The 24,333-nt window shown below is 39.2% G+C and overlaps 1 protein-coding gene and 1 long non-coding RNA gene across 2 annotated transcripts; one reads left to right on the top strand and one right to left on the bottom strand.

Annotated features, from left to right (window-relative positions):
- Window positions 1-216: 216 nt before the first annotated feature.
- Window positions 217-1,007, top strand: LOC130929383 (uncharacterized). Its single transcript, XR_009066876.1, has 4 exons — window positions 217-286; window positions 407-509; window positions 594-665; window positions 776-1,007. It is a non-coding gene; the product is annotated as an uncharacterized LOC130929383 (long non-coding RNA).
- A 9,998-nt stretch (window positions 1,008-11,005) lies between these two features.
- Window positions 11,006-22,904, bottom strand: LOC130929423 (uncharacterized). Its single transcript, XM_057856529.1, has 6 exons — window positions 22,773-22,904; window positions 20,766-20,855; window positions 13,851-13,871; window positions 11,284-11,438; window positions 11,056-11,240; window positions 11,006-11,012 (listed from the first exon to the last, which is right to left on the bottom strand). The coding sequence occupies exons 1-6, from the start codon at window positions 22,804-22,806 to the stop codon at window positions 11,006-11,008; spliced, it is 492 nt and encodes a 163-aa protein (XP_057712512.1). The 5' UTR covers window positions 22,807-22,904.
- Between the last annotated feature and the right edge of the window lie 1,429 nt (window positions 22,905-24,333).

The raw sequence follows: 24,333 nt of genomic DNA, 5'->3' as shown, positions 1-24,333 counted from the left end.
GCATCTTCATGTTGATGGTAGGTGAGTTTAACTGTCCAATTTTGTCCTCTGTGATATTTGTATTCATTTATCCATTTGTAGTATGCTCTTTGCACTGTTCTGGATGCTCTCTTTGAGTTTAACCATTGCAAATTGAAGTTCACCGAATCATTCAAATTGGGCTACAAAATATCCTTGTCGTTATTCTTTATTTACCCTTGTTTTTAATTTTTGTTAGACTGATATGCCAACTCTGAGGAAGTGGTGGTGTATATTACTAGCGGACAATTTCAAACTTGGGTCCATGGTAAGTCTTTGAAACTGTTGATATGACATTCATAGGAAAGTTGGTGCACAGCACCTTAATTTTTTGTTGGAAATTGTGGAGTACTTATTTTTGTGTTTTTTCAACTTATGTGAGCCACAGGGAAGAGTTTGCCCATTGGACAGATAAGGCAACAGCATCACTCCAGGGTGAAGTGCCACCAGTCTATCAGTTGAAGAAGTGAAATTTGGATATAATTGCTGAGGTCAGCTTTTAAAGACTTTGTAGTGTGCCTTTCTCTGACGCACTTTTGAACATGCCACCCTTAATTGACTTATTTATTTTTTAGGAAGAGGTGCAACCACAGCTCCTTCAAGTTAGTGGTGGCCCACTGCAAGAAGATATGGCAGGAAAAAAAGTGGTAAGATTGTTTATATACCTAGTTTAAAATCAAGAATAAAATTAACAAAGCATCATTTTTATTTTACTTATGTAACATTCAAATAGCTCTTTTCTTTCTGTTTTCCAAAGAACAGTTTTGGTAAAAGGATTGTGCAAGACAGCACAAAAGCCTCAGACAGGGTTAGGGAAAAAAATCAATGCAGTAGGAGTTCCCAAGCATCCTGCCGATGGAAGAGGATGAGCTCGGACGACAATGTCTTGGAGCCATTCAAGTTGTTTCAACCATCTGGAAGACGGATTTACCTTTTCCAAGGAGATTGTTGACTAAAGAAAATATCTGGTATTCTCTCAACAATAATAAAAAATTATAAAACTAAAAATTAAAGTTCACCACATCAGAACTGGTTGTATTGAGTTCATTTTTTCTACACTTATAGTTCCCCCCCCCCCCCCCCCCCTTTTATCCCAGATGTTAGTTGTCGGTTGTTTTAATTACCTCTGATGAAGGCGGAAGTGTTGGCCAAAAAATGTCAGGTAATTAAAACAACCTACAACTATTGTATGGGATAAAAGAAAAAAACAACACATTACAACTATTTTGTCATTTCTGTTTGAAATAAAGCTGTCTTACCTGGAGCAGAAGGTGCTTAATATAGTTTCTGAATTAGTTAATTAGGATCTTGAAGAGTGAGCACCCACATGAATGAATTTAAGTAGCGAAATGTAAGACAAGAAAATTGGTTTGGTTGCACCATAGAGAGAATATTACTTTTTTGATACATTTAATTGTAATGAAGCTATATTAATGAGTCCGTTCATAAAAATGTAATGATGACAGCAATTTCTATTCATTCACAATAGGGAGTTTTTACACTTGACAAACTAAAGTAAAAACTGTGATAGGTCACAGGTGATCTTTTAGTCACTAATTAAACCTTTATTGCAGTAATGTTTATTTTAATTTTGATGTACTGTAACTTTTTCATTTTGGTAAAATCAGCACGTTTTAACAAACTGACTGCGCACTGTTAAAGAGTTAATCTCCCGATTTCACCGAATCAATTCAAGGAGTATGGAAATAAAATATTTAAATAATAATGAGTGATGCTGAAACTGAAAATAATATACGTGCGAAAAGTAAACTAGTATTTACGTTCGAATGGACGCTAACTAATGCAACGATAAAAGCGGAAGCTCGGAGCTCGAGCGCCGCTTTATGTTGTCATTTCCGGTCTGAGGAGACTGAGAGCTGCGATATTGCGTCATTTCCTGTCTGTGGGGTCAGTACTGAGACAAGCGGCGCAGGGTACTGAGAGAGGTGGGCTGCAGCCAGACTCTCTTGGCGAGCGGCCGGAGGTATTCTCTTCAAATTGGTCCAGTGAAAAGCCATAAAAACAGGACATTTTCATGAATTTATAAAACCCAGACGAATGGTAAAAATAGGATATAAAAAGAGGACTTGTCCGGGCAAAAGAGGATGTTTGGTCACCCTACTTTTATTTCATAATGCCTTTTTCCACAATGGACTTTTGATTTCATAATGTCCTTTTTCAGCACAATGAATTGCTGGGAATTTTGTCAATCACATACATAAGGCGGAGTCAGTTAAGGGATTGGCTGGATCGTGGAGTCTGGCTAGCTCAGCTAGCATTTTGTAGCATCACTTGAAGATAGGGTGACCATATTTTAATTTCCAAAAAAGAGGACACTCAACCCGTCCTCGTTATACTTGAATTTTACTCGAAGTTCACTCAGAGATGCCTGTATCACTTTAATATATTATAAGTGCGCCTCCTCCATCTGGATAGAAAAATTCCGTTTTATTAAAAAAAACATTGGCCTATTTATAGTATATATTATATACTATATGGAAATATTTTTTTACTCAACTGGTTACTCAACAGGCTTGATTCATTCTAAAAAAAAATAATCATCAAACATTTAATAAAAAAAAAAAAAATAATAATAATAATGATTTTTAAAAAAAAAAAGATAATGCAGGCCCATGAAAATGTAGTCCAGTCAATACTAGTGGTGTGCATCGGCACTGCCCTCAAGATTCGATTCGATTACGATTCGGAGGGCCACGATTCGATTCAATTCGATTCGATTCAGAGGGCCACGATTCGATTCGACAATGCATCACGATGCATTAAAGCCTGGGATGCATTAAAATGCTAAAGCAAAGCATATTTTTCGTGAATCATGAGCAGGGCCGGAGTGGGACTCATTTTCGGCCCTGGACTTTCATGCCTCAGACCGGCCCACTTATTTAAAATACTGTCATTTTCCATACACGTGTTAAGTTCAGTGTTCTCTAAAGCCGTGTACTGTAATTCTGTGTATTTCAATTCAGTGCAGGTAATGGTTGTTTAACAAGGGGGCTTTATTTTAACAAGTGCAACACATCATTTTGAACAATTTTAAAAATGGATTAAAAAAAAAAAAAAAAAAACTATATTAAACGATACATTTGAAAAATAAATGAATAAATAAGGCCTTTTCTGTAACGTCAAATATTAACAAAATAGGTGCTTACAGATAAAACAAAAATAGCAACATAACAATTGCCACGTTTACATGGAGCCAAATATTCCAATTACAATCGGAATATTTGTTCAAACCGAATAAATGTGTTCCATATAAACACCTCATTCGGAATGAACAGGCCCAAACCGAATGGAATTTCATTCCGATTCACAGGGGTGGAATATTCCTTTTCCCAAACCGATTAGAAGTAAAATTATATCATGTAAACAGGGAAGGGGAGTGGTGTTTGGTTGCGTTCTTTCTGCGCATGCTCCGTACTGACGTGGTGACGTCACTTGGTGACGTAAGTAAAGTCAATTGCAACATGGCTTCCAAGCACACGCACAGCGCTCCCACACAACTTTTTAAATGAACGGCGTATCATTCTGAAGTTTTGTTTCCACTCAAAAAGTTAAAACAGCAGCTGATCTGATGATCGATCTCCATGTTTTGCAACGTGACGCTTTGTTTTGATTAATCTGCGCATGTCAGACGGCAGTTGTCAAACGTCCTTTCGGAATAAAGGCAGTCACATGTAAACGCTGGATCGGAATAGATGAAGTGACATGTAAACAGGTGATGTGAAATTTCCATTCGGAATGATTTGAATCGGTATGAATAAAAGTCAGCATGTAAACGTGGCTAATATGAAAAATAAAGAATAAGTATTGCACATAGTAACAACTTCTAATGATGCTATTATCCCATTTTTTCCTTCTGCAAGAAATTGTTTCAAATCAACATGGCCAACCCTAAAACATTAATAAACGCCTGAGTAGTGCACTGGTCTCTGCAACTTCGTTTATCACAGTGTCATTGTCTAAAGACATGAGAATTTCTTTCTCAGTGCACATAAGCATAAACGTCTCAAGTTTACTTTCTGTCAAGGTGCTCCTGAGTCTGTTTTTTATGAATTTTACGGTTGAAAAACTTCTCTCACAGGCTACTTGTGTGATCGACAGTGTGAGTAACAACCTGTAGGCCAGTCCAATTATATGATAGGCATCAGTAAGCAAATTGTACTGAGAAAGGATGAGATGAACACAAAAGACACAGTTCTTACAGGAGGAACAAGTTTTGGACTCAATTTGAACATTTGGTTGTTCCAAGGAATGGTCCTCCTCACTTCCTTGTAGCATTTCACTGGCTGCCCTGACAGTGTAACTCTCTGGAGGAAGAGGGGATGTTTTTAGTCTAACCCACTGACGTGCAAGGCTGGAGAGTTCACTACGTAATGTGCTATCTGTAGCTCTATCGTCAAATTTTAGTAGACATTTGCTTATTTCTTCCAGTACTGAGCTGTGGAGTCCATTTTCCTTCACATGAGCAAAGTTTCTCGGGTCTAGACAGGCAAAATCTGAGCAAAGTTTTGCATTGGCAGAAAACCTTCTGTGGATACTGTCTGTTACTGTGACAACAATAACATTATATACTTAGACCCTGAAGTCAATATCAGCTGATGCTAACTGCACATCTTCTGCAAGGTCTCCAGGCATTTTTTCCCTTTTCTGAACCTTCTCTCAGGAAGGGCAGTCTCTACGACCAACTCACACTCTTCCTCCTCTTGCAACTTTTCATTAGCCCACTTTGCAAATTCATCAGCTGCACACTTAACTCCTTCAAAGTCTCTAGCAAACTCCCGGAGACCTTCTTCTGTACCCTCAACCAAACGTTGTGCTGTGATCAAATCCATTCCTTTTGTCTGTAAGTATTTTGAAAGAGGGGATGTCTGCTCAAAAATGTGAAGGAACGTTTGTGCAGTGAGCACTGTCTCATACCTCAAAAGGCCTTCTAAAAAGCCCTTTGCTTTAGACCTCACAATTGGCTGTTGGGATCCATCATCAACAATGGAGTAAGTACATCAAGAAACAAGGCTCCCTGAGGATTCCCAAAGCACCCAAACACTTTACTTAGTGCCTGATCTTTAGCCCACCACCTAGTTGGCCCTATTGGGCACATTCATCTGTGATGCTTGTCCTGACTCATCTCTTCCCACTTCCGCATGCGCTTGTATGAATCTTTTAGGAAAACTGCTATATCATTAAGGAGCGAAAAGAGGGATGCACTTTCCACAACGCTCCCTGTTGTGTCTGCCAGTACAAGATTCAAAATATGTGCATAACACCATATATGAATCTGATTGGGAGACTGCTCAGAGATGAATGTAGAAAACCCCCGATATTGTCCCTGCATATTAGCTGCTCCGTCTGTGGAGTTACCCACACATGTGCCAATATCAATATTAAGCTCCTGTAGCACTTTTTTCTCAAGTTCTGCAAAATACTCCCCTGAAGATGACTCACACTCCAACATCGCAATTAATCTTTCGTGAATGACATCTGTTACATATCTGAGGACGATGGAGCACTGATCTTTTGTGGTGATATCTTGTGTGGTGTTAATTTGGATTGAAAACATGCCAGCTTGTCTTACTTCTTCAGCTATTGTCATCTTAATCAGTTTGCTGATGACATCCAAAACTTTATTAAATGTGTCTTTCGACAGCAGTGTAACTAGAGACCCTCTGCCTTTTGCACCAGTTTCATGCTGCTTCTTGCTGTTTTCTATGCACTTGTTTACATGCTGTTGTAGGCAAATATCATATTTACTTAGGAGTAGGATAAACTCCAGGATGTTGCCATGATTGACAGCATTATTTTCTAGGCTGTAAGCTGACTCCTCATCACCCCTGTAGCTTAGGCCACATTTGCCGATAACTTTAATTATGTCCACAATACGTTCCATCACCTGGCGTTTCTGTTTCACTTGGTCAGCATGCAATGATATTTCGTTACAAGACAACAGGCTTTTCACATCTCCCTTTTGTACATTCACAAAGTAAGCATCTGCACTAAGTCTGTGTGCCCTACTTTTTTCATGTTCCACTATTCTTTGGTGTACATGTTTCCAGTCTGTCATGCCCCCCTGTATGAAAGGGTTATCACTAACCAGAGGCGCAAATGCCAGACAAACTGAGCAGTACAGAGAGTGATTTTTTTCACAATAAGTCAGCCACTTGCGGTTGGTTCCATCTTTGCTATTGAAAACCTTTGGTATAGCATTATTAGGTGTTTGTTGAGGATGAAAAGAAAAAAATGTATGTATATCCTGTGACTGAGGGCGAGCAAAGTAGTCAAAACTGTCAACACTGTCATCTACTTCATCCATAAGTTGTGGTTCAGGGCTTTGCTGCAGAGCTGCTGTCTCTGTAATCAATCCTGTTGTAGACTCTGCTCTCTCTTTTACACTTCCTCCAGTTTCCATCGATTCAGCTGCACCCATGGATCACAAAAATAAATCATAATAAACTAAGCTTTTTTTAATCAGCAAAAATATGCAGGTCAATTGCATCTAACATTTATCTTTCACTTTCAAATGTGTAATTTGATTGCAATCTAACTTTTGATAAATAAATGAGCCACTATTATCATTTGGGCATAAAATGTGACCATATTAGAATTGCTTGTTCACACTGTTACAACGCCTCACCTGTTTTTTCAACACTGACAGCATCAATGGCAGCAATCCCATCCTCACCACTTCCCCCTGTGTCTGCCACTGACATTAAATCACATATTAAAGAAATAGTCAATTTTGAACATAACGCATTCTGATCAATTCAAGTCAGCTTTATGGCACCTTAAAAACGCCACGTAATTGATTATATTAATTCTAGTTTTCACTCACTTACAACATGGCAATCCTACCTTCCAGCTCTGCACCTGAGGTTTGTTCATTATTGCTAATGCTTGCTGCTACACATCCCTTGTGAGGTGCTACAAGAAGCCAAAGTTTCCACAATTACATATTGTCGTATCACACGGTGGAAGTTGCATTTTATTCGCCATCTGGCCTTACCACTTTCGTTGTAATCCTCGGTCGTTTGAGACAGCGAGGTGTGTGCTATTTTTGCGCATTTTGCCGATTCTTTCTCTAGTGCTTTTCTCTTTTTAATTCTTAGTTTTTCAGCGCCACCCTTGCTCTTTTTGTCCATCCTAGCACCGAGATAGCAGCTAATTTGGTTTAATACAGACTACAATTAGGGGGCGGAGCTGCATGCTGTATATTTTCGTCTGCACACGTGAGGATGCGTCTGAAAAAAAAATATATATATATAAATACATAGTCTTTTTTTAAGACGACCCAAAGGGACAGCGGTAACAGAATGTAAGTTCTACTCACTGACACTGTCATAAATAAATACCAAACAAAAAATAGCAGTGTAATTTTTTTTTTTTATAAATAAAACCCGGACCGGCCCATCTGGCCGACCGGCCCATCGGGAATTGTCCAGAAGCTCCCGATTAGTCACTCCGGGCCTGATCATGAGGCAACACAAGCGGTCAGACATTAAACAACTTTTTATAGGCTCTTGTGTCATTCCTGGTTGTAGTCAAATGAAAATAGTAATATATATAAAAATTTAAAAAAAAACATCACAGCATTTAATTAGTGCTTTGAATGAGACCAGGGCTTTCTTTTTTTTTTTTTTTTTTTACACACAGTAGCAGCCTTTCATTTTTTACACACCGCATAAGTTTGGTCAAGTTTCCCACCAACCTCATAGAAGCCAAAATGTCTCCATATGCCTGCTTTCAATGTCTTTGGTGCGTCAATAATCTTTCGCGCTCCCTCTTTCTCCGCTTCAGCCATTGTTGTTATGTCTTATCTCTCTGCTTTCTCGATTGCCACTGCGCAATTGCGCATGTCTGTGACGTTACTCCCGTGAGGAAGCAGATTTGGGTTCCTCGTCCCCCCTGCATTGCTTGTACAGTAGCTCCCTCTACAGGTAAACATGAGAATAATAATACAAATGGGAAACCAAATCCATTGCATCACCAGAAGATTTTTGAACAGACTTATATATTTTAATATGTGCTGAATCGATTCGGCTTGTTGCCCGCATCGAATCGCATCGTCCATGGCCCGCATCGGGATGCATCGCCGCATCGATTATTGTTGACACCAGTAGTCAATACACACACACAGTCAACATTTTTATAAATTATTATCACGACAACTGTTGTTGACAAATTGTTATTCCCACTCAATTTTAATTATCATTCAATGTTCTAGACTGTATGCAAACAATAACTGAAATAAACTGACAAGCTATTCAACCAGCATGTTTCCAACCGCAGCAGTTCAAAACTACATTGCCCATAATGCCTAGCGTGGCTGAGCTCACTGATAGCTACCCTATTAGCGAGTACCGGGACCCATGGCAAAATAAAACTTTGCTATAAAAGTTTACAATCATCGGCAGCACAACGATGCGACACCAAACGAATTTGACAGATGACGCCAGTACAAATCTTCGACATAAGCCAACAGTTGCCATTATATACGTATTTATCGTAAAAAACTCATAAGGAACACAGCTACTAAGAATATATTACTAACATTCAACCAAATAAACGAACGCAGAACAATTACAAGCCTCATACAATACATTGCGTCTCTGTGTACACATATAACCCAATATACAACAGAAGACACATGATCGACATTAACAGGAGATTAATTTACAGAAAGGTGTATGGAGCCACGTTTAGAACTCCTTACTGTAGTCCAGTGCTTCTCAATTATTTTCTGTTACGCCCCCCCAAGGAAGACGTAAATGTTTCGCCCCCCCAACCACAAATTCTTGGCCGCCACTGTAAATAGCAGCATTTGTCTATAAAATTACTATTATAAGCACACCTCTGCCTAACATTGTCCGTTTTTCTATTGAAGAAAAAAGTAACATAGATCAACATATAATAAAGTATAACTTTATTAACATTGTTTTGTTTGCAACAGAAAAGACTTAAAGCACATCAATTTGCCTGAATTAAAATAAATAAAAGTCACATCCAAACTGTAAAGATACACTAAAGGTACATTTTTGACCATTTGATACTGAAAAATGTAATAAAATCAATAATGGGTTATTTTGCACTGAGCATGCTAACAGTACTCACTGGTTTACTGATATAACACTGACAAAGCGGGACGATTGTTGGCAATATTCGGCACGTTTTCGCGCTGCAAAACAATCAAGCGGCTTATCAATGAGATTGGGGTCTAATGCCTTTAAGGGACGTCTTAATTGATTTGGCTCCCCTCAGTCCGCTACAATCATTTTTAGACACGGTAAACAGAGTGGTCTTTACTCGTTTCCCACTGTATTAAAAGTCAAAGCCAAAAGCCAAACGGCTCCAAACAGCGCATTTTCGGCAGCGTGGGGAGAACCAGAGGTGAGGGCGGTCGTCGTGACGATCCCAAGCCGGCACTTCTCTGGCGGACACGTGAGAACCGGAGAAGACAGCGGGTCGCTGCGTGAGTCCAACTGGGAAACTGCTCTCGAAAACGGCGCACAGCTCTTCATATCTCTTTTCTGTGTGCTCCTGCTCGGTTCAAAAATACTGCGCACACTCTGAAAATGAGAGTGCCAGTGCCACCCACCAAGAGGATGTGCAAGTACACTTTATTCTAGTACGCCAAAAAAAGCATGTTCCCCGAGGTCACATGCACCACCCGTGGCATCGCTATGCTGGAGGGGCGCGCCCCACTATTTGAGAAGTACTGCTGTAGTCTAATCTCTTGCCAAACCGTCAGTAGATGGAGGTAATTCCCCATGAAACATAGGGTAAACTGCCAACAAAAAACAAGAATATCTACTCCTTCCCCCGCCCCTACAGGTAGGAGCCACGTCAACGCATGCTGCCGCTGTTCCCTAGCGGCCGGAGGGACTCTCTTCAAATTGGTCCCATGAAAAAATCATAAAAACCAGACATTTTCATGAATTTGTGAAACGCGGCCAGACTCTCCAGAGAGCACGTGATAAGAGGACTTGTCCGGGCAAAAGAGGAAGTGTGTGGTTTTTCTGGAAGTTTACCAAACAGTTCATCGACGTTACCAAATGCTAGCGACCAGACGCTACCAAATGCTAATGACCAGACTCCACCATCCAATCACTGACTCCGCATTTTGTATTTGATTGACAGAAGACAATTCATTGTGCTGAAAAAAAAACATGACATTTTAAAAGGCCATTGGGGAAAAAGACATTATGAAAACAATGTCTTTGTGAAAAACGCTTCTTATGTTGTAAAATTTCATTGTGCTGAAAAACGACATTATGAAATAAAAAGGCTATATTGGAAAAAAGGATTCTAAGATGAAAAGCTTTTTTCACAAGGTATATTTTTTGTCTTGTAAAATCTGTTTCATAATAATATCACCTTATTTTAAAATTTAAGGGCCATATTACACAATTTGTCTGTTATTTATCAAATAAGTATTTATTTTAAAATGTTTTTATTTATTTGATTTGGACCCTTTTGAGGTTCCATAAATCACAACATATTTACGGTACATTACTAATTTAAACAGACATTAGAGTCTGGGAGACGGAAGTCAATTGTAGATGTTAATTTGCCGGCATCTACTGGTGAAGAAAGGAACAGCAATGCTGGTTGTTAAACAGACACGAGAGAGTGTGGGAGAGGTTAATTAATTGTAGATGTTACTTTGATGGCATCTACTGGTAAACAAAGGTACAGCAACGCTGGTTGGTATACGGTGGCGAACAAATAGACTCGCTTCTTGTAGCTATCATTTACAGGTACTGTCTTTGTGCTTTGTGTTGAGTTTGAGGACATACCATCATCGTCACCGTCTTCGTCACCGTCTCCTTCTCCGTCCCCATCTCCGTCTCCATCACCGTCTCCATCACTGTCTCCGTCACCGTCTCCATCACCGTCTCCATCACCGTCACCATCTCCGTCCCCGTCTCCATCACCGTCACCATCTCCGTCACCGTCTCCATCTCCGTCACCGTCTCCATCACCGTCTCCGTCACCATCTCCGTCACTGTCCCCGTCTCCGTCACCAACTCCGTGTCCGTCCCCATCTCCGTCTCCGTCCCCATCTCCGTCCCCGTCACCATCTCCGTCTCCATCACCGTCTCCATCACCGTCTCCGTCACCGTCTCCATCACCGTCCCCGTCACCAACTCCGTCACCATCTCCGTCCCCATCTCCGTCCCCGTCTCCGTCCCCATCTCCGTCCCCGTCACCATCTCCGTCTCCATCACCGTCTCCATCACCGTCCCCGTCACCAACTCCGTCACCGTCCCCGTCTCCGTCCCCATCTCCGTCACCATCTCCGTCACCATCACCGTCTCCGTCACCAACTCCGTCTCCGTCCCCGTCACCAACTCCGTCACCATCTCCGTCACCGTCTACGTCACCGTCTCCATCACCATCTACATCTGGCTCTAAAAGACAAAACATTGTTATTTCCTATCCAATTTGCACAATCCAATCAAGTCACGAAATACACTTATAGTAGTAAAAATTTGATTTTATATTTAAATATTATATTAGATATATATTAGATTTTCTAATGAATTACAGTATTTGTAATAAATCAAATTCATCACATTTTAATGTCATATCTACGAAAGGTCCCCTATTAAAGACTTTGATTTCTTTGACATTAAAAAAATGTAGTGCATGGCATATCATTAAATACAGTAAGAAGAGAAGATTTGAAATCCAATTTATTAATGCACTATGACAAAATTGTTTCCACCAGCCCGTATTTTGTATGGGATCTTTTTAACGGATACGGCGACAGCTGGGTTGGGCAATTCATTATCTGGGGCTTTGCATTGCAAAGACCCAAATAGTAAAATTCTATTTTTTTTTTTTTTAATGGGATTTCTTCGACACACCCCAAACCATTTGACTGATCGGCACCGTTGAATATCGAAACGACTGGAATTTTTGCGCGATGCAGGGACTTTTTCGAACCCCGTAAAATTTTCTGTTCCCTCGTAAACACAGATTTTTCACCGATTTAGCAGAAAAAAAACGTCAAAATGTATGTAGTGCTACAATTTTTGACCAAATCACATAATTTGGACATCAAAAATTTCGGGACGATGAGGGACACAAAAGTTGTGAACAGAATTTGGAAAAAATTTACGGTTCCCCTGATATTTGCCAAAAACGTTCCCATTCATTTTTAATGGGATGCAACATTCAAATTCCCCATTCACTTCCAATGGAATTTCCAATGGAATTTACATTACATTGATGCCATTGACGGCCATGTATGTCGAATCTATTGATGTCAATGTACTTGGATTCCATTGACACAAATGTAAGTCGATGCCATTGACGGCCATGGACATACAAATTTCCTGTTCATTTTCAATTGCATTTACTTTTTTTAATGTCACTGGTGCCCGTGTTTGTTGATTCTATTAATGCCGTTGTACTTGGATTCCACTCACGCAAACATTCGATGCCATTGACGGCCATGGACATCTAAATTTCCCATTCATTTTCAATGGCAAAAAAACAAATGTCCCCAAATCAACAGGAAATAACCAGACATCAATAGGACATGTCCCACAAATTACCCCAAATGACCTGATATGACCAGGACATATCCCCAAATGACCTGATATGACCGGCACACGTCCCCCAAATGACCTGATATGACCAGGACATGCCCCCCAAATGACCTGATATGACCGGCACACGTCCCCCAAATGACCTGATATGACCAGGGCATGCCCCCCAAATGACCTGATATGACCAGGACATGCCCCCCAAATGACCTGATATGACCGGCACACGTCCCCCAAATGACCTGATATGACCAGGGCATGCCCCCCAAATGACCTGATATGACCAGGACAGGCATCCCAAATGTCCCCAAATGACCTGATATGACCAGAGCACGCCCCCCTAATCACCTTATAAGACCAGAACAAGCCCCCCAAACGTCCTGATATGACCCGGGCACTCCCCCCAAATGAACTGATATGACCAGGACATTTGCATCTCTTACATCTCTTCTTCTTTTTGCTCATGATTTGTGTGTCATCATCTCCTGATCATTAAAAGAATTAAAGAACCTGTAAAAAGCAAAAATCAACTTACTTTAACTTAGGGGACCCTTATTGTAAAGTGTTACCAAACTTTCTATGCTGAATCAGTTGGAACAAAGACCAGGACCCACTGTGGCCCTCAATGAATTGTTGCAGTAAATATCATATGGGAAAACACTCTATAAGCTACGCAATGCTAGCACCACCCTCGCTCGGGTTTTCTCAAGTTTTACAAGAGAGAACAATGTTTCATAGGGGCTACCTTGGGCCGCCTAGGACAGAAACGCCAGGGCCATTTTTTGGTTCCGGTCGACCCCTGCTCACAATACAATGCGCCTCAATATGCCATGATATGTATGTACTGTATATATGTATGTATGTACCGTATTTATACTATGTATAAATTATACATAATACTATTGTATTTTACTATGTGTTTGTTTTTTTTCGTACTATTTTACGCTTGTTTCATTTTTCATACATTGTGAATGTTTTTGTATTTAATATTGATTTGATAATTAAATTTATTTGATATTCAATATTATTTTTTAATATTTTAACAGATTTAATGAAATCTTTATGCTTATGTTTGCAAATTTACTATATATACAGTACATAATTACATTCAAATTCGGCCCGCGAAGCCATTTTTTGTTTCAAGTCCACCCCTGGCTACAAGTGTGGGAGTTTAACAGCCAATGGGCAATTTAATGAAACAATTGCAATAAAACGAAAAATTGTGAGAGTTTTAATTGAATGTTTCCAAGGAGTGGTATTTGTTTTTACCTGTATCATCAGGGGTCTGTCCTAAAAAAAGAAGAGAAAGCATGTTAAATACTACTTAATTTCTTCAGTAACCATCATGAAATACTAAACACCATAATACAATTATCAATTTACTGCACATAATTACCCATCTGTTAATAAAATAAAAACCTACAGAAATAATTTCACTTTAAAAAATTCTGTTTTACTTGCCACATTACGTAAATCTTACGAGCTTCTCTTGTTCTGGCTGGCTATTTTTTTTTTTCGTATAGTCAAGTTAATTTAACCTAAAACTCATGTTCATTTTAGGCTTTACTCAAGAAATGAATCAATTACTCACCTTTGATCAGTGGTACAGAGACCAACAGAAACAATAACCAAAAAACACGATCCATCTTTGATAGCGTACACTTGCCTCGCAAGTCTTCTCATACACTTTGTAAATGCAATGTGAACTTTTATATGTTCTTGTTGTCTGGTAATTGTATGTTTTCATCTATTTAGACACACCCAACGCTTTACATTGTTAGGAAAGTAGCCTGCTTCCACTGTTTGACTGTTAACTTGAATGATGAGCCCATGTGATTTAATTCTTCATTCATTCTCATCGTTCTCATTGTCATCCTCTTGATCATCATCATAATCTTCCATTCCATCTTAATCCCACTTCTATACTTCTCTCATCATGGGCGTCGCCAGACATATTTCACTTGGGCAGGTGCCCCAGTATTCATCTGCAGTGCCCCAGGATAAATTTCACCGGTAAAATAAAAAAACTTTTTTAAAGTGCGTATGACACCAAAAAGCATGTTTATTTGATATTTCACGCAGTGTTTTATGCTCCTGAATGAAATGGACCGCATGGATGTGTGTGAAAGCGTTCGTTTTATATATTCAATTTTTGAATCCCGCGCCATGAAAGTGAGTTACTTCCGGCTCCAGTCTCAGGTTTAGGAAGAATGGAAATGTGACGTCACCTGGGTTAGCATCTCACAATATAGCATTGCTTTATAGCATGCAGATGGACTGCGGATTCAGATGATTTTGTGGATTAATTCAGTTTTCGCATCACGCCAGCCAAACGGGCTGCAGGCTTTTGTGGCTGCACCAGAGAGAGGCCATTTAGCACAAGACTGTTATTTGTCATGACAATACCATTTATTTAGCTATTGGGGAAAATACTTGGATAAACAGAATTTCCTGTAAAAATATTGGAGTAGAGAGACCGAAACAATTACATTTTGCGGCTCTCTTCTTCGCATTTTTCTAATTCTGAATAATTACCCCTCATTGGGCAGAATTGTAAATCAGATGAAACCATGACCCTGCCGACGTCATTCTCCTGTTGAGGACGCTAGAGCCCTATAATGGTAGGCGTGGCTAACCGGCGGAATAAAAGACTAATTTCTCGTCATTTGCGCTTTGCCAAATTGTTGTATGTAGTCGAAACGTCTCAAAATATGATTCCAATTCAAACAATTATGCTATTTAAGACTTTTTTCCTCCTGTCGTACGCACTTTAAGCCTGCTCAAAACGTCTCAAAATATGATTCCAATTCAAACAATTATGCTATTTAAGACTTTTTTCCTCCTGTCGTACGCACTTTAAGCCTGCTTGGTTTAACACAATGTGTCTATTTCACATGGTCATATTACATGGCTCCATAATATGGTAAATTTATGCAAGTAACTTTGGCTTTCATTGGCAAATGAGTTGACACTTCCGCGAAGCACCTTCGGAGGATATACTGCATTCATGTGTGTCCGGAGATCTGACTTCCTAAGTTGGAAAATCGTTCTGATGTGTTTTAAAGTCCTAATGTGGGATAAAAATATTGTTGCTACAAAGAAGACTAGCCTATTTTAATGCTCCAACAATACATCACAATTTGAATGACTACTTGGCGCTTTAATAGACACCATGTAATAAAGATTCTTTTTTTTTTCTTTCTTTCGATTACTTCACACGGAAAAGATATATTACTGCAAATGACATCTTCCCACCTGCTCTGTGTTGATGTCTGTTTGGTCGCCTATTTCCATGAATTGTGAATTTCCACTGCTGGCCAAAAAAGTATTGGCACCCCTGCAATTCTGTCAGATAATGCTCAATTTCTCCCAGAAAATGATTGCAATTACAAATGCTTTGGTTGTAATATCTTCCTTTATTTTGCTTTCAATAAAAAATTAAAAAAAAAAGAGAGAATGGGAAAAAAATTTAAATCATTATCATTTTACACAAAAGTCCAAAAATGGGCCGGACAAGAGTATTGGCACCCTTTGAAAAATTACGTGATGATTCACTAATTTGTGTAAACGACAGCACCTGTTACCTACCTGTGGCACATAACAGGTGGTGGCAATAACTAAATCACACTTGCAGCCAGTTAAAATGGATTAAAGTTCACTCAACCTCCGTCCTGCGTCCTTGTGTGTACCATATTGACCATGGAGAAAAGAAAGAAGACCAAAGAACTGTCTGAGGATTTGAGAAGCGACATTGTGAGGAAGCATGGACAATCGCAAGGCACAAGTCCATCTCCAAAGACCTGAATGTTCCTGTGTCTACCGTGCGCAATGTCATCAATAAGTATAAAGCCCAAGGTACTGTGGCTAACCTCCCTCGATGTGGACGGAAAAGAAAAATTGACGAGATTTCCATGAAAGATTATGCGGATGGTGGATAAAGAAACTCAACTAACATCCAAACAAGTTCAAGCTGTCCTGCAGTCCGAGGGTACAATAGTGTCAATCCGTACTCTCCGTCGGTGCCTAAATGCAAAGGGACTCTATGGTAGAATAACCAGGAAGACACCAGATCTGACCCAGAGACATAAAAAAGCCAGGCTGGAGTTTGCCAATCTTAACTGAGAAAGCCAGAAATGTTTTGGAAGAATAATCTGTGGTCAGATGAGACAAAAGTAAAGCTTTTTGGGGAAAGGCATCAATATAGAGTTTACAGTAAACAAAAAAAAAAAAAAAAAAAAAAACTAGGCTTTCAAGGAAAAGAACACTGTCCCCACAGTCAAACATGGCAGAGGTTCCTTGATGTTTGGGGTTGCTTTGCTGCCTCTGGCACTGGACTGCTTGACCGTGTGCATGGCATTATGAAGTCTGAAGACTACCAACAAATTTTGCAGCGAAATGTTGGGCCCAGTGTGAGAAAGCAGGGTCTCCCTCAGAGGTCTTTCAGTAGGACAATGACCAAAAACACAATTCAAAAAGCACTAGAAAATGGTTTGAGAGAAAGCACTGGAGACTTCTAAAGTGGCCAGCAATGAGTGCAGACCTGAATCCCATAGAACACCTGTGACGAAATCTGAAAATGGCAGTTTGGAGAAGGCACCCTTCAAATCTAAGAGACCAGGAGCAGTTGGCCAAAGAAGACTGGTCTAAAATTCCAGCAGAGCATTGTAAGAAACTCATTGATGGATACTGGAAACGGTTGTTCGCATTTATTTTGTCAAAAGGTTGTGCTACTAAGTATTAGGCTGAAGGTGCCATACTCTTGTCCGGCCCATTTTTGGAGTATTGTGTAAAATGGTAATGATTTTTTTCCCATTCTCTTTTGTGTTAATCCATTGCAAGCAAAATAAATGAAGATATTACTATCAAAGGATTTGTAATTGCAATCATTTTCTGGGAGAAATTGAGCATTATCTGACAGAATTTCAAGAGTGCCGATACTTTCAGCCAGCAGTGTAAATGATTCAACTTTACTCTTTACGTATGAGGCAGTTAACTGCGGTAAACTACTCTGGCCGTAAATCAAAATAGCATATTAGTTGCCGTCTTTTAGCTTACTGGCTGTAATACAATGACAATTAAATAGGAATGGAGTGAGAGGCTCTCACTTTAGAGCTTCATCTAATATTGAGTTAATATGGAATGTGATGTTTGAACTATATCAATACTGATGCGGCTTTTTGCTACTTGTTTATATGACCAAAATGAATATAATCAATCTGTATGAATTAATTGTGCCTTCACATGCTCTGGGAAAGTTGAACCTTGCCACTTGCCAGCTGGTAACTACGAGTGCATCCTGTTCATGTGCGTTTGATGTCGTAAAAAAATAAATAAATAAATAAAAATGATAGCAAATCTGGTCTTCATTTTGGTTTGTTGCTTGGGCAAAACTGTTTTAGACCGTTTAATGTATCGACTACAACAAAACCAAAAAGCATCAAGACAGAACATTATCACCAAAACTTGGTTACAAAATAAGAGTTTTATAAATGTCTACACTACGTTCTCTGGCACACAGAAAACATGCAAATTATAACATATTAAATTAAATTAATATTTTTACTTAATAATTATTATTTAATTTTTAATTATTAATTAAATAAACATTCTTTTAAAAAAAATACTTTCTTACCATTCACAACTTGTTGTACGCGCTCTGGAGGGATGAAATAGGCAAGCTAGGTAACCCACCCAAGCAAAATAAACCACTTTTAGGTCACAACCTACAAGTTCAGAAACACTGGTTAATTGCATACCAGTTACAGTGATATATCCCCATATCTGCTGAGACAAATTAAAGCAGTAGAGTGTAGGAAAAGGGGGAGCAGATGTGAACTGACAGTCAACAATGGATGTCCCAATTTTTGATTTTGAATTATTGATGGCTGAAAAACAAAAAATATGTAACTGTTTTTTTGTTGTTGTTTTTTTTACAGAAACTTGTATTTTGGTTTGGTTTTAAATAGTTTAAAGTGCTATTTCTGACTAGTGAGGTCTAGTGATTCAATTCAATTTAATTTGTATAGCCCTATATCACAACAAGGTTGTCACAAAGGGCTTTGCAGAGGCAATATGCCCCAATAGTGATGCCCCTGTTATCAAATATGCAGTATTTGTATATACTTATTTATACTAATGTATACTTGAATAGATCCAGTTGTGGTGAAGTCAACCTGGGCCTGACGTCATATATTTTTATGATTATTCCTCATCCAACAAATAGAATATTATTATTTTTTTCCAAGAAGGAATTTCGATTCATTTGCAAGTTTTGACAAAAAAAAAAAAAACTTTTAAATTGTATTTTCTTTACATTCTTACATGCCACATTAAAATTAAAGAACCATTCCAAAACAACAAAATTGATACCTACAGTTGTGCCTGACTGGACAGCTTTGGATAATTCTGAAAGCAATACGTACAATGGGGAAAACAATGCTTGTATCAACAAAACTAAATATAAAATGTTTTCTCAGTTATTCCCACAGTTGCAATTCAAATGAAATCTCTCCCAGACATAGGTATTTGTCAAGGGCGGAGGCGAGGTGCAACCCAAACGCAAGGAAACAAAGGAGAGGAAAGGCAAGGTCGTGATTAACTCAAATGATTTAATTATGGTAACAAAAACACAAGGTGCAAACAAAAGAAAGGGTTTCCCAAATACAAAGGCAAACACAAAAGTCAGGCTAACAAATGTTGATAGCAGTTGACTGTGCGCAAGACCTGCATAGCAATCACGCCCGCTGAACGTCAGTGCGCCTGATACGGCAGGGATCATCAATCTGACAGTCAAAACCCGATGGCAGGTGACAGTGTGCCGGATCCGGCGTCAGCTCACCAGGTTCAAATAGCAATCACGTCTGCTGAATGCCTCACTGCAACAGATGCGGCTGGGATCCTCAATCTGACAGTCCAAATGATAGGTTACGCACTGGTCCGAGGCGGACCGTGGAGACCAGACACACTAAAAACCTTAACTTTAACGTTCGGCGTGTGATGTCACAACAGCTCGCACCCTAGAGGCGGACATCCGCTGTGACACGGTGGAGATACGTGAGAGCCTATGCCATCACTGAGCATTCGACAGACCCGTGCAGGCCATATGAGCCAATTGGTTCGAGAAAGGGTCCATTTCTCGGACCTTCACGTGTCCACGGAACCACCTACTGGTTGAGTCTATAATCACAGTCATTTGTCTCCCAACCACATAAGTGATTCATTAATTTTTGTGTGTGTGCCTGTTGGGAAGGTATTATTTAGCAAAATATTGTCTCACCAAATCCTCGATGTACATAGATTATCACATAAGTATATATATTTTTTCTTCACTTTTCTTTTCATTGTTTTCCTATCACAGAAGTTAAATTTGGCATACATTTTCAGCAATGGGATCAAACACATAACCTGAGAGACCGTAATGTATGGGGGGCAGTACCCCCAAAAATACACTAGTATATATACATATGAAACAAAAAAGCACACATAGACATAAACAGTACCTCACAGTCATAAAAATATATGATATGGCGATGTCTCCTGTAGGTCAGCAGTGCCAAGCAACTCACCATAAATCAACGTACAACAAATTATACATATAAACGTATGAACTTTTGGGTCCAGTAAGAGGAGAGGCCACATACAGTCACAGTCATAAGTGACTCATGAAGTAAAACTTACAATATTTTTTAAATGTAGTGGGTGTGTGTGTGAAAATGATTCCATATATGGCATTATCATAATGTGGCAGGTTGTGCCATGTTTGTTTTTCTTTCTTCTGAAAATGACAAGCGCGTATGTAGCCGGTGTTGCATGGACCCGCCCCGCGCAACGCCCCACTTGCCCAGGACAGGATTCAAACCCAAGCGGACGACACATCCAGCACGGCATGCGGATGCGCTGACCACCAAGCCAGAAGCCAACAGACCTGCGCGTACCCGTTACACTTAATCAGTGAGAGAAAAGTAAACGTGTTTTGTGAAAAAGGGTACTAATTATGCTTGTGTAATTTGGATATTGATGTAGCTACAGGATGGTGGGGATTTTCATTCTGTTTTATTAAAAAAAATATTTTTTTTCCACAGAGAGAAAGTCCTATTTCTTGCTGGTTCCATCCAAGTATGAACTACTGTACCCTTTTCTCAGCTCACTTAAACTTTTTACTCTCCAAACTAGCCAAACTCTCACCTGATCGCAACTCTCCTTCAAACACCCACATTTTGAATGCAGCCAGAGGTGTTGATATTCTGTAGCGAGCTGTCAAACCGTGCATCAAATCTAAAGCAACGAGAGAAAAAAATTACATAAAGTATTATTCATCCGAAGAGCATGATTGCCCCTTGGTGGAGGAAATAGTTCCTAGTTTGAATAGTAAAGAGTTCCTCCATAATTACAATTTTGAAATTAAAAGGATCATATCTCCGGTGGTCAATCGGGACCAAATAAAAACTGTGAGAGAGGTTAAAATCTGCGCTTTCGAGTCATGTTGAGGGCAGCGCTCTATATCAAATACTTCATGTTTTACGGTGCTTTTAAGACACCACATGACTGAACAGGCTGGCGTGAAGATAGAACGGCAAGCTTGCGTCTGATTGGTATAATGGAGTCATGTGGTTATTGTTGCAACGTCTCATTGGTGAAATCGGCAGCGCTACACTGGTAATAAACCAGGCATGTCTCTACCTTTGGGATCGCTGGCAAAAAATAAATAAATCTAATATGTAGAATAAAGAGGAAAAATGTAACGACTCTTGTGTAGCCCACAGTAGCGGCGTAAGAATAGCTTTATTTTCTTGACAAATCTACTCAAGTAAAGCTTAGTAAAACTACAGTTAGAAGTACATTTTTAATCAAAAAGTGACTCAAGTAAATGTAACAGAGTACATGTAACACGTTACCACCGACCTCTGATCTAGGCAAAGGGACGTTTTAGACCAGGTTTTGGACTTGTTTCCAGGCTTTATTCCATTTCTTTCAACTGCTGGCCCTCTATCTAATGGGAGGAGAGATCGGTTTGTTCATTGGAAGGTTGACTGGCACTTGGTATGATGAAGCATAACCAGGGGTGCACATAATTTTTTTGCCCAGGTTCTCAGAGGAGGACCTGGAGATGTGACTTGGTCCTCATTGAGCTTGAGAGCCGACCCGCCTAATGCAAAAAATTTATGACAAGCTTTACTTAGAGCCAATTAACTTTGATTAATTATATTAACAATTAATGCTTGATTAACATCAACTGGCACAACAAAATTGCAATTACTTTGAACAGGGTCCCCCCAGGATTGATAAGTCTAAATTCAAGACTTTTAAGACCTTTTTTTAATGCCATTTCAACTGAAAATTAATACTTTTCTCGCACCCATTATTTAGATGATATTAATTTATATTTAAAAAATAAAGCACTGAACATCAAATTTAACCTCAATTACTAAGTGTGTTTGACAAAAGAATGCACGTTTATTGAAGATACAATTAAAACACATTTAAATATAAAGTCTTTCAGATTTTTTCCCCCCAGGATAAAATTGATTTTACACAATTATTGTAAAGCAACTTCAGAAATTACATTTGCAATACAACAGGTTTCCCTTTTAAGAGGACCTAATCAATGTGGTAGGAAGGTGATTGTCAAGTTGGCCACCTTAACTGTAAAGTGCTTGCAATTGGCAGTGAAAGTTTAAAAAACAGCCACTAAATGGCAGTAGTTTACCATTAATTACCACAAAATAAAAAAGCTATACATGATCATTTCCCTTGGTAATCGTTTTTTTCTAATCAAATTACAAGTATACAAAACACATGTTAATCCTTTGTTAGCTATTGAAGACATTTCTTTTAGTCAGATAGAGAAAATCCATACTCTTATTTAATCGAGAAAAACATTTAACTATACCAGGAGGTGTTCTACTATCACCTACATTATAATTTGCCTATCACCATGCCATGTTATTCAGATCAACGTTACCTCGCACTCATTCCAATAATAGACAGTGTCAACCGTGTTGTGTATCTAAGAGTGATGGTGAATCTACGACTCCGGTTTATCCATGCTAAGGCTAGTGCACCTGCCAATACCCCATTGAACATGGCTAACTCGAGTTAAAACTGCGAAATTCACATTCATTTGAAAGGCAAACCGTGCAGAAATACATTATTGCATCTAACACATTCTAATTGGAGAAATTGGCAACTTACTTTGAAATGTTAAGCAGGTCCACTGCCTTCGCATGACCCATAAACTGTGACCCAAAGTATCTGGATGCGAGTTGGTCGCCGATCCAATACCTCACATGCTGGTCCAACTGTTTGGACTTGGTTGTCTTGTTAAGGCTTTCATCGAACAACTAAGGCATCTGAGAAGTTCCTTGCATTCGCACACAGTACTGTGCGATTGCCTGCTGTTGTGATGTTTATGCTAATGATGCTAACGTCGCGCACGCACGAGGTGCAGTGCATCGTAAAAATTCTACGCGTCATCTTCGTTATGGATTAAAAAATAAAAAACTTCGTCACGGATATAATTTAGGTTGCACAGAGATGTTCTTGAAAATTAAAACCACGGTGAAAAAATTCCAGACTTACGACAGCTAATTTAATACTTTTAATACCTATAATAATGGAGAACTAAATTCAATGCTTTTTTAATACTTTTAATAACCCGGGGGTACCCAGTTTGAAGTGAAATGTAAAGAATTAAAAAGCACCAATTCAAAATAAAGGGCATTATGCGGCTCCCACATTAACTCCAAGCCTTTTTAAAAGTGGGATGTCCTCCTCATAAGACCTCATTGAACGTGCATGTTTAGCGTTGTAAAATGCGAGCAAAAACACGTTTGTCAGTGCATGTCGCTTGTCACGTCATTTTTTTCGGTAGCTCCGGTGACGTCTCTGTCGTCTGTCTGTCTTTTGACGGGGGTGAGGGAACACGGAAGTAATTACTCAGTGTGGCCAGCCTCTTCGACATTTTGAGAAGTTATTTTCTCGTGTCCGCCGCAAATACAGTGGTCAGCCATCGGTACGCAAAAGCGTATGGAAGCCGCTGAGGGCCAGTGCGTTTGTCTACGTACAGTACGCATGCGCGCATGCGGACCACTTATGTGCACCCCTGAGTATAACAGACCTCCAGACAGTGTCAAATGTGTAGGTAATTTTTAAAAATTCGCGTCATTTAACGCCATTAAAATAGTATGTGATGCAAGGATGTGACAACAAAATCAGAATGTAGACATTAAAACAAAGTGTGAAATTAAATGAGTTTCCTTTCATTTTTCAACATGAAAATAGCAAAAGGCAAAATTATTTGAAATAAATGTAAAATCTGGAAGAAATTTGAACAGGAATTCACTTACAGTAGATATTAGCTTTCTAGGTGTTGAATTCGTAAAATTATGGCTTTATTATGAAATTCCGAAGGGTTCGGTGAATGCGGCTGTGAAACTCATGGGGTTTGGTACCTTTTAGCAAGGTTAAGAACCACTGCTCTAAACAGTTACGTGTCATACATACATACAGTGGGGCAAATAAGTATTTAGTCAACCACTAATTGTGCAAGTTCTCCCACTTGAAAATATTAGAGAGGCCTGTAATTGTCAACATGGTTAAACCTCAACCATGAGAGACAGAATGTGGGGGGGAAAAATCACAGTTTCATTTTTAAATAATTTATTTGCAAATCATGGTGGAAAATAAGTATTTGGTCAATACCAAACGTCCATTTCAATACTTTGTTATGTACCCTTTGTTGACAATAACGGAG

The sequence above is a fragment of the Corythoichthys intestinalis genome, chromosome 14, assembly GCF_030265065.1.
Source record: "Corythoichthys intestinalis isolate RoL2023-P3 chromosome 14, ASM3026506v1, whole genome shotgun sequence".
In the NCBI taxonomy this organism is placed as follows: Eukaryota; Metazoa; Chordata; class Actinopteri; order Syngnathiformes; family Syngnathidae; genus Corythoichthys; species Corythoichthys intestinalis.
Note: the sequence above shows the minus strand (reverse complement) of the source record. Positions and strands in the feature narration are given on the sequence as shown.

Excerpts from the sequence above, each read along its gene's own strand:
- LOC130929423 (XM_057856529.1), bottom strand. The coding sequence starts at position 22,806 with ATGCGAAGGCAGTGGACCTGCTTAACATTTCAAA. Across the intron at positions 20,856-22,772 it reads GACCTGCTTAACATTTCAAA|ATTTGATGCACGGTTTGACA; the intron begins GTAAGTTGCCAA and ends TCGTTGCTTTAG. Across the intron at positions 11,439-13,850 it reads ACAGACCCCTGATGATACAG|AGCCAGATGTAGATGGTGAT; the intron begins GTAAAAACAAAT and ends TTTGTCTTTTAG.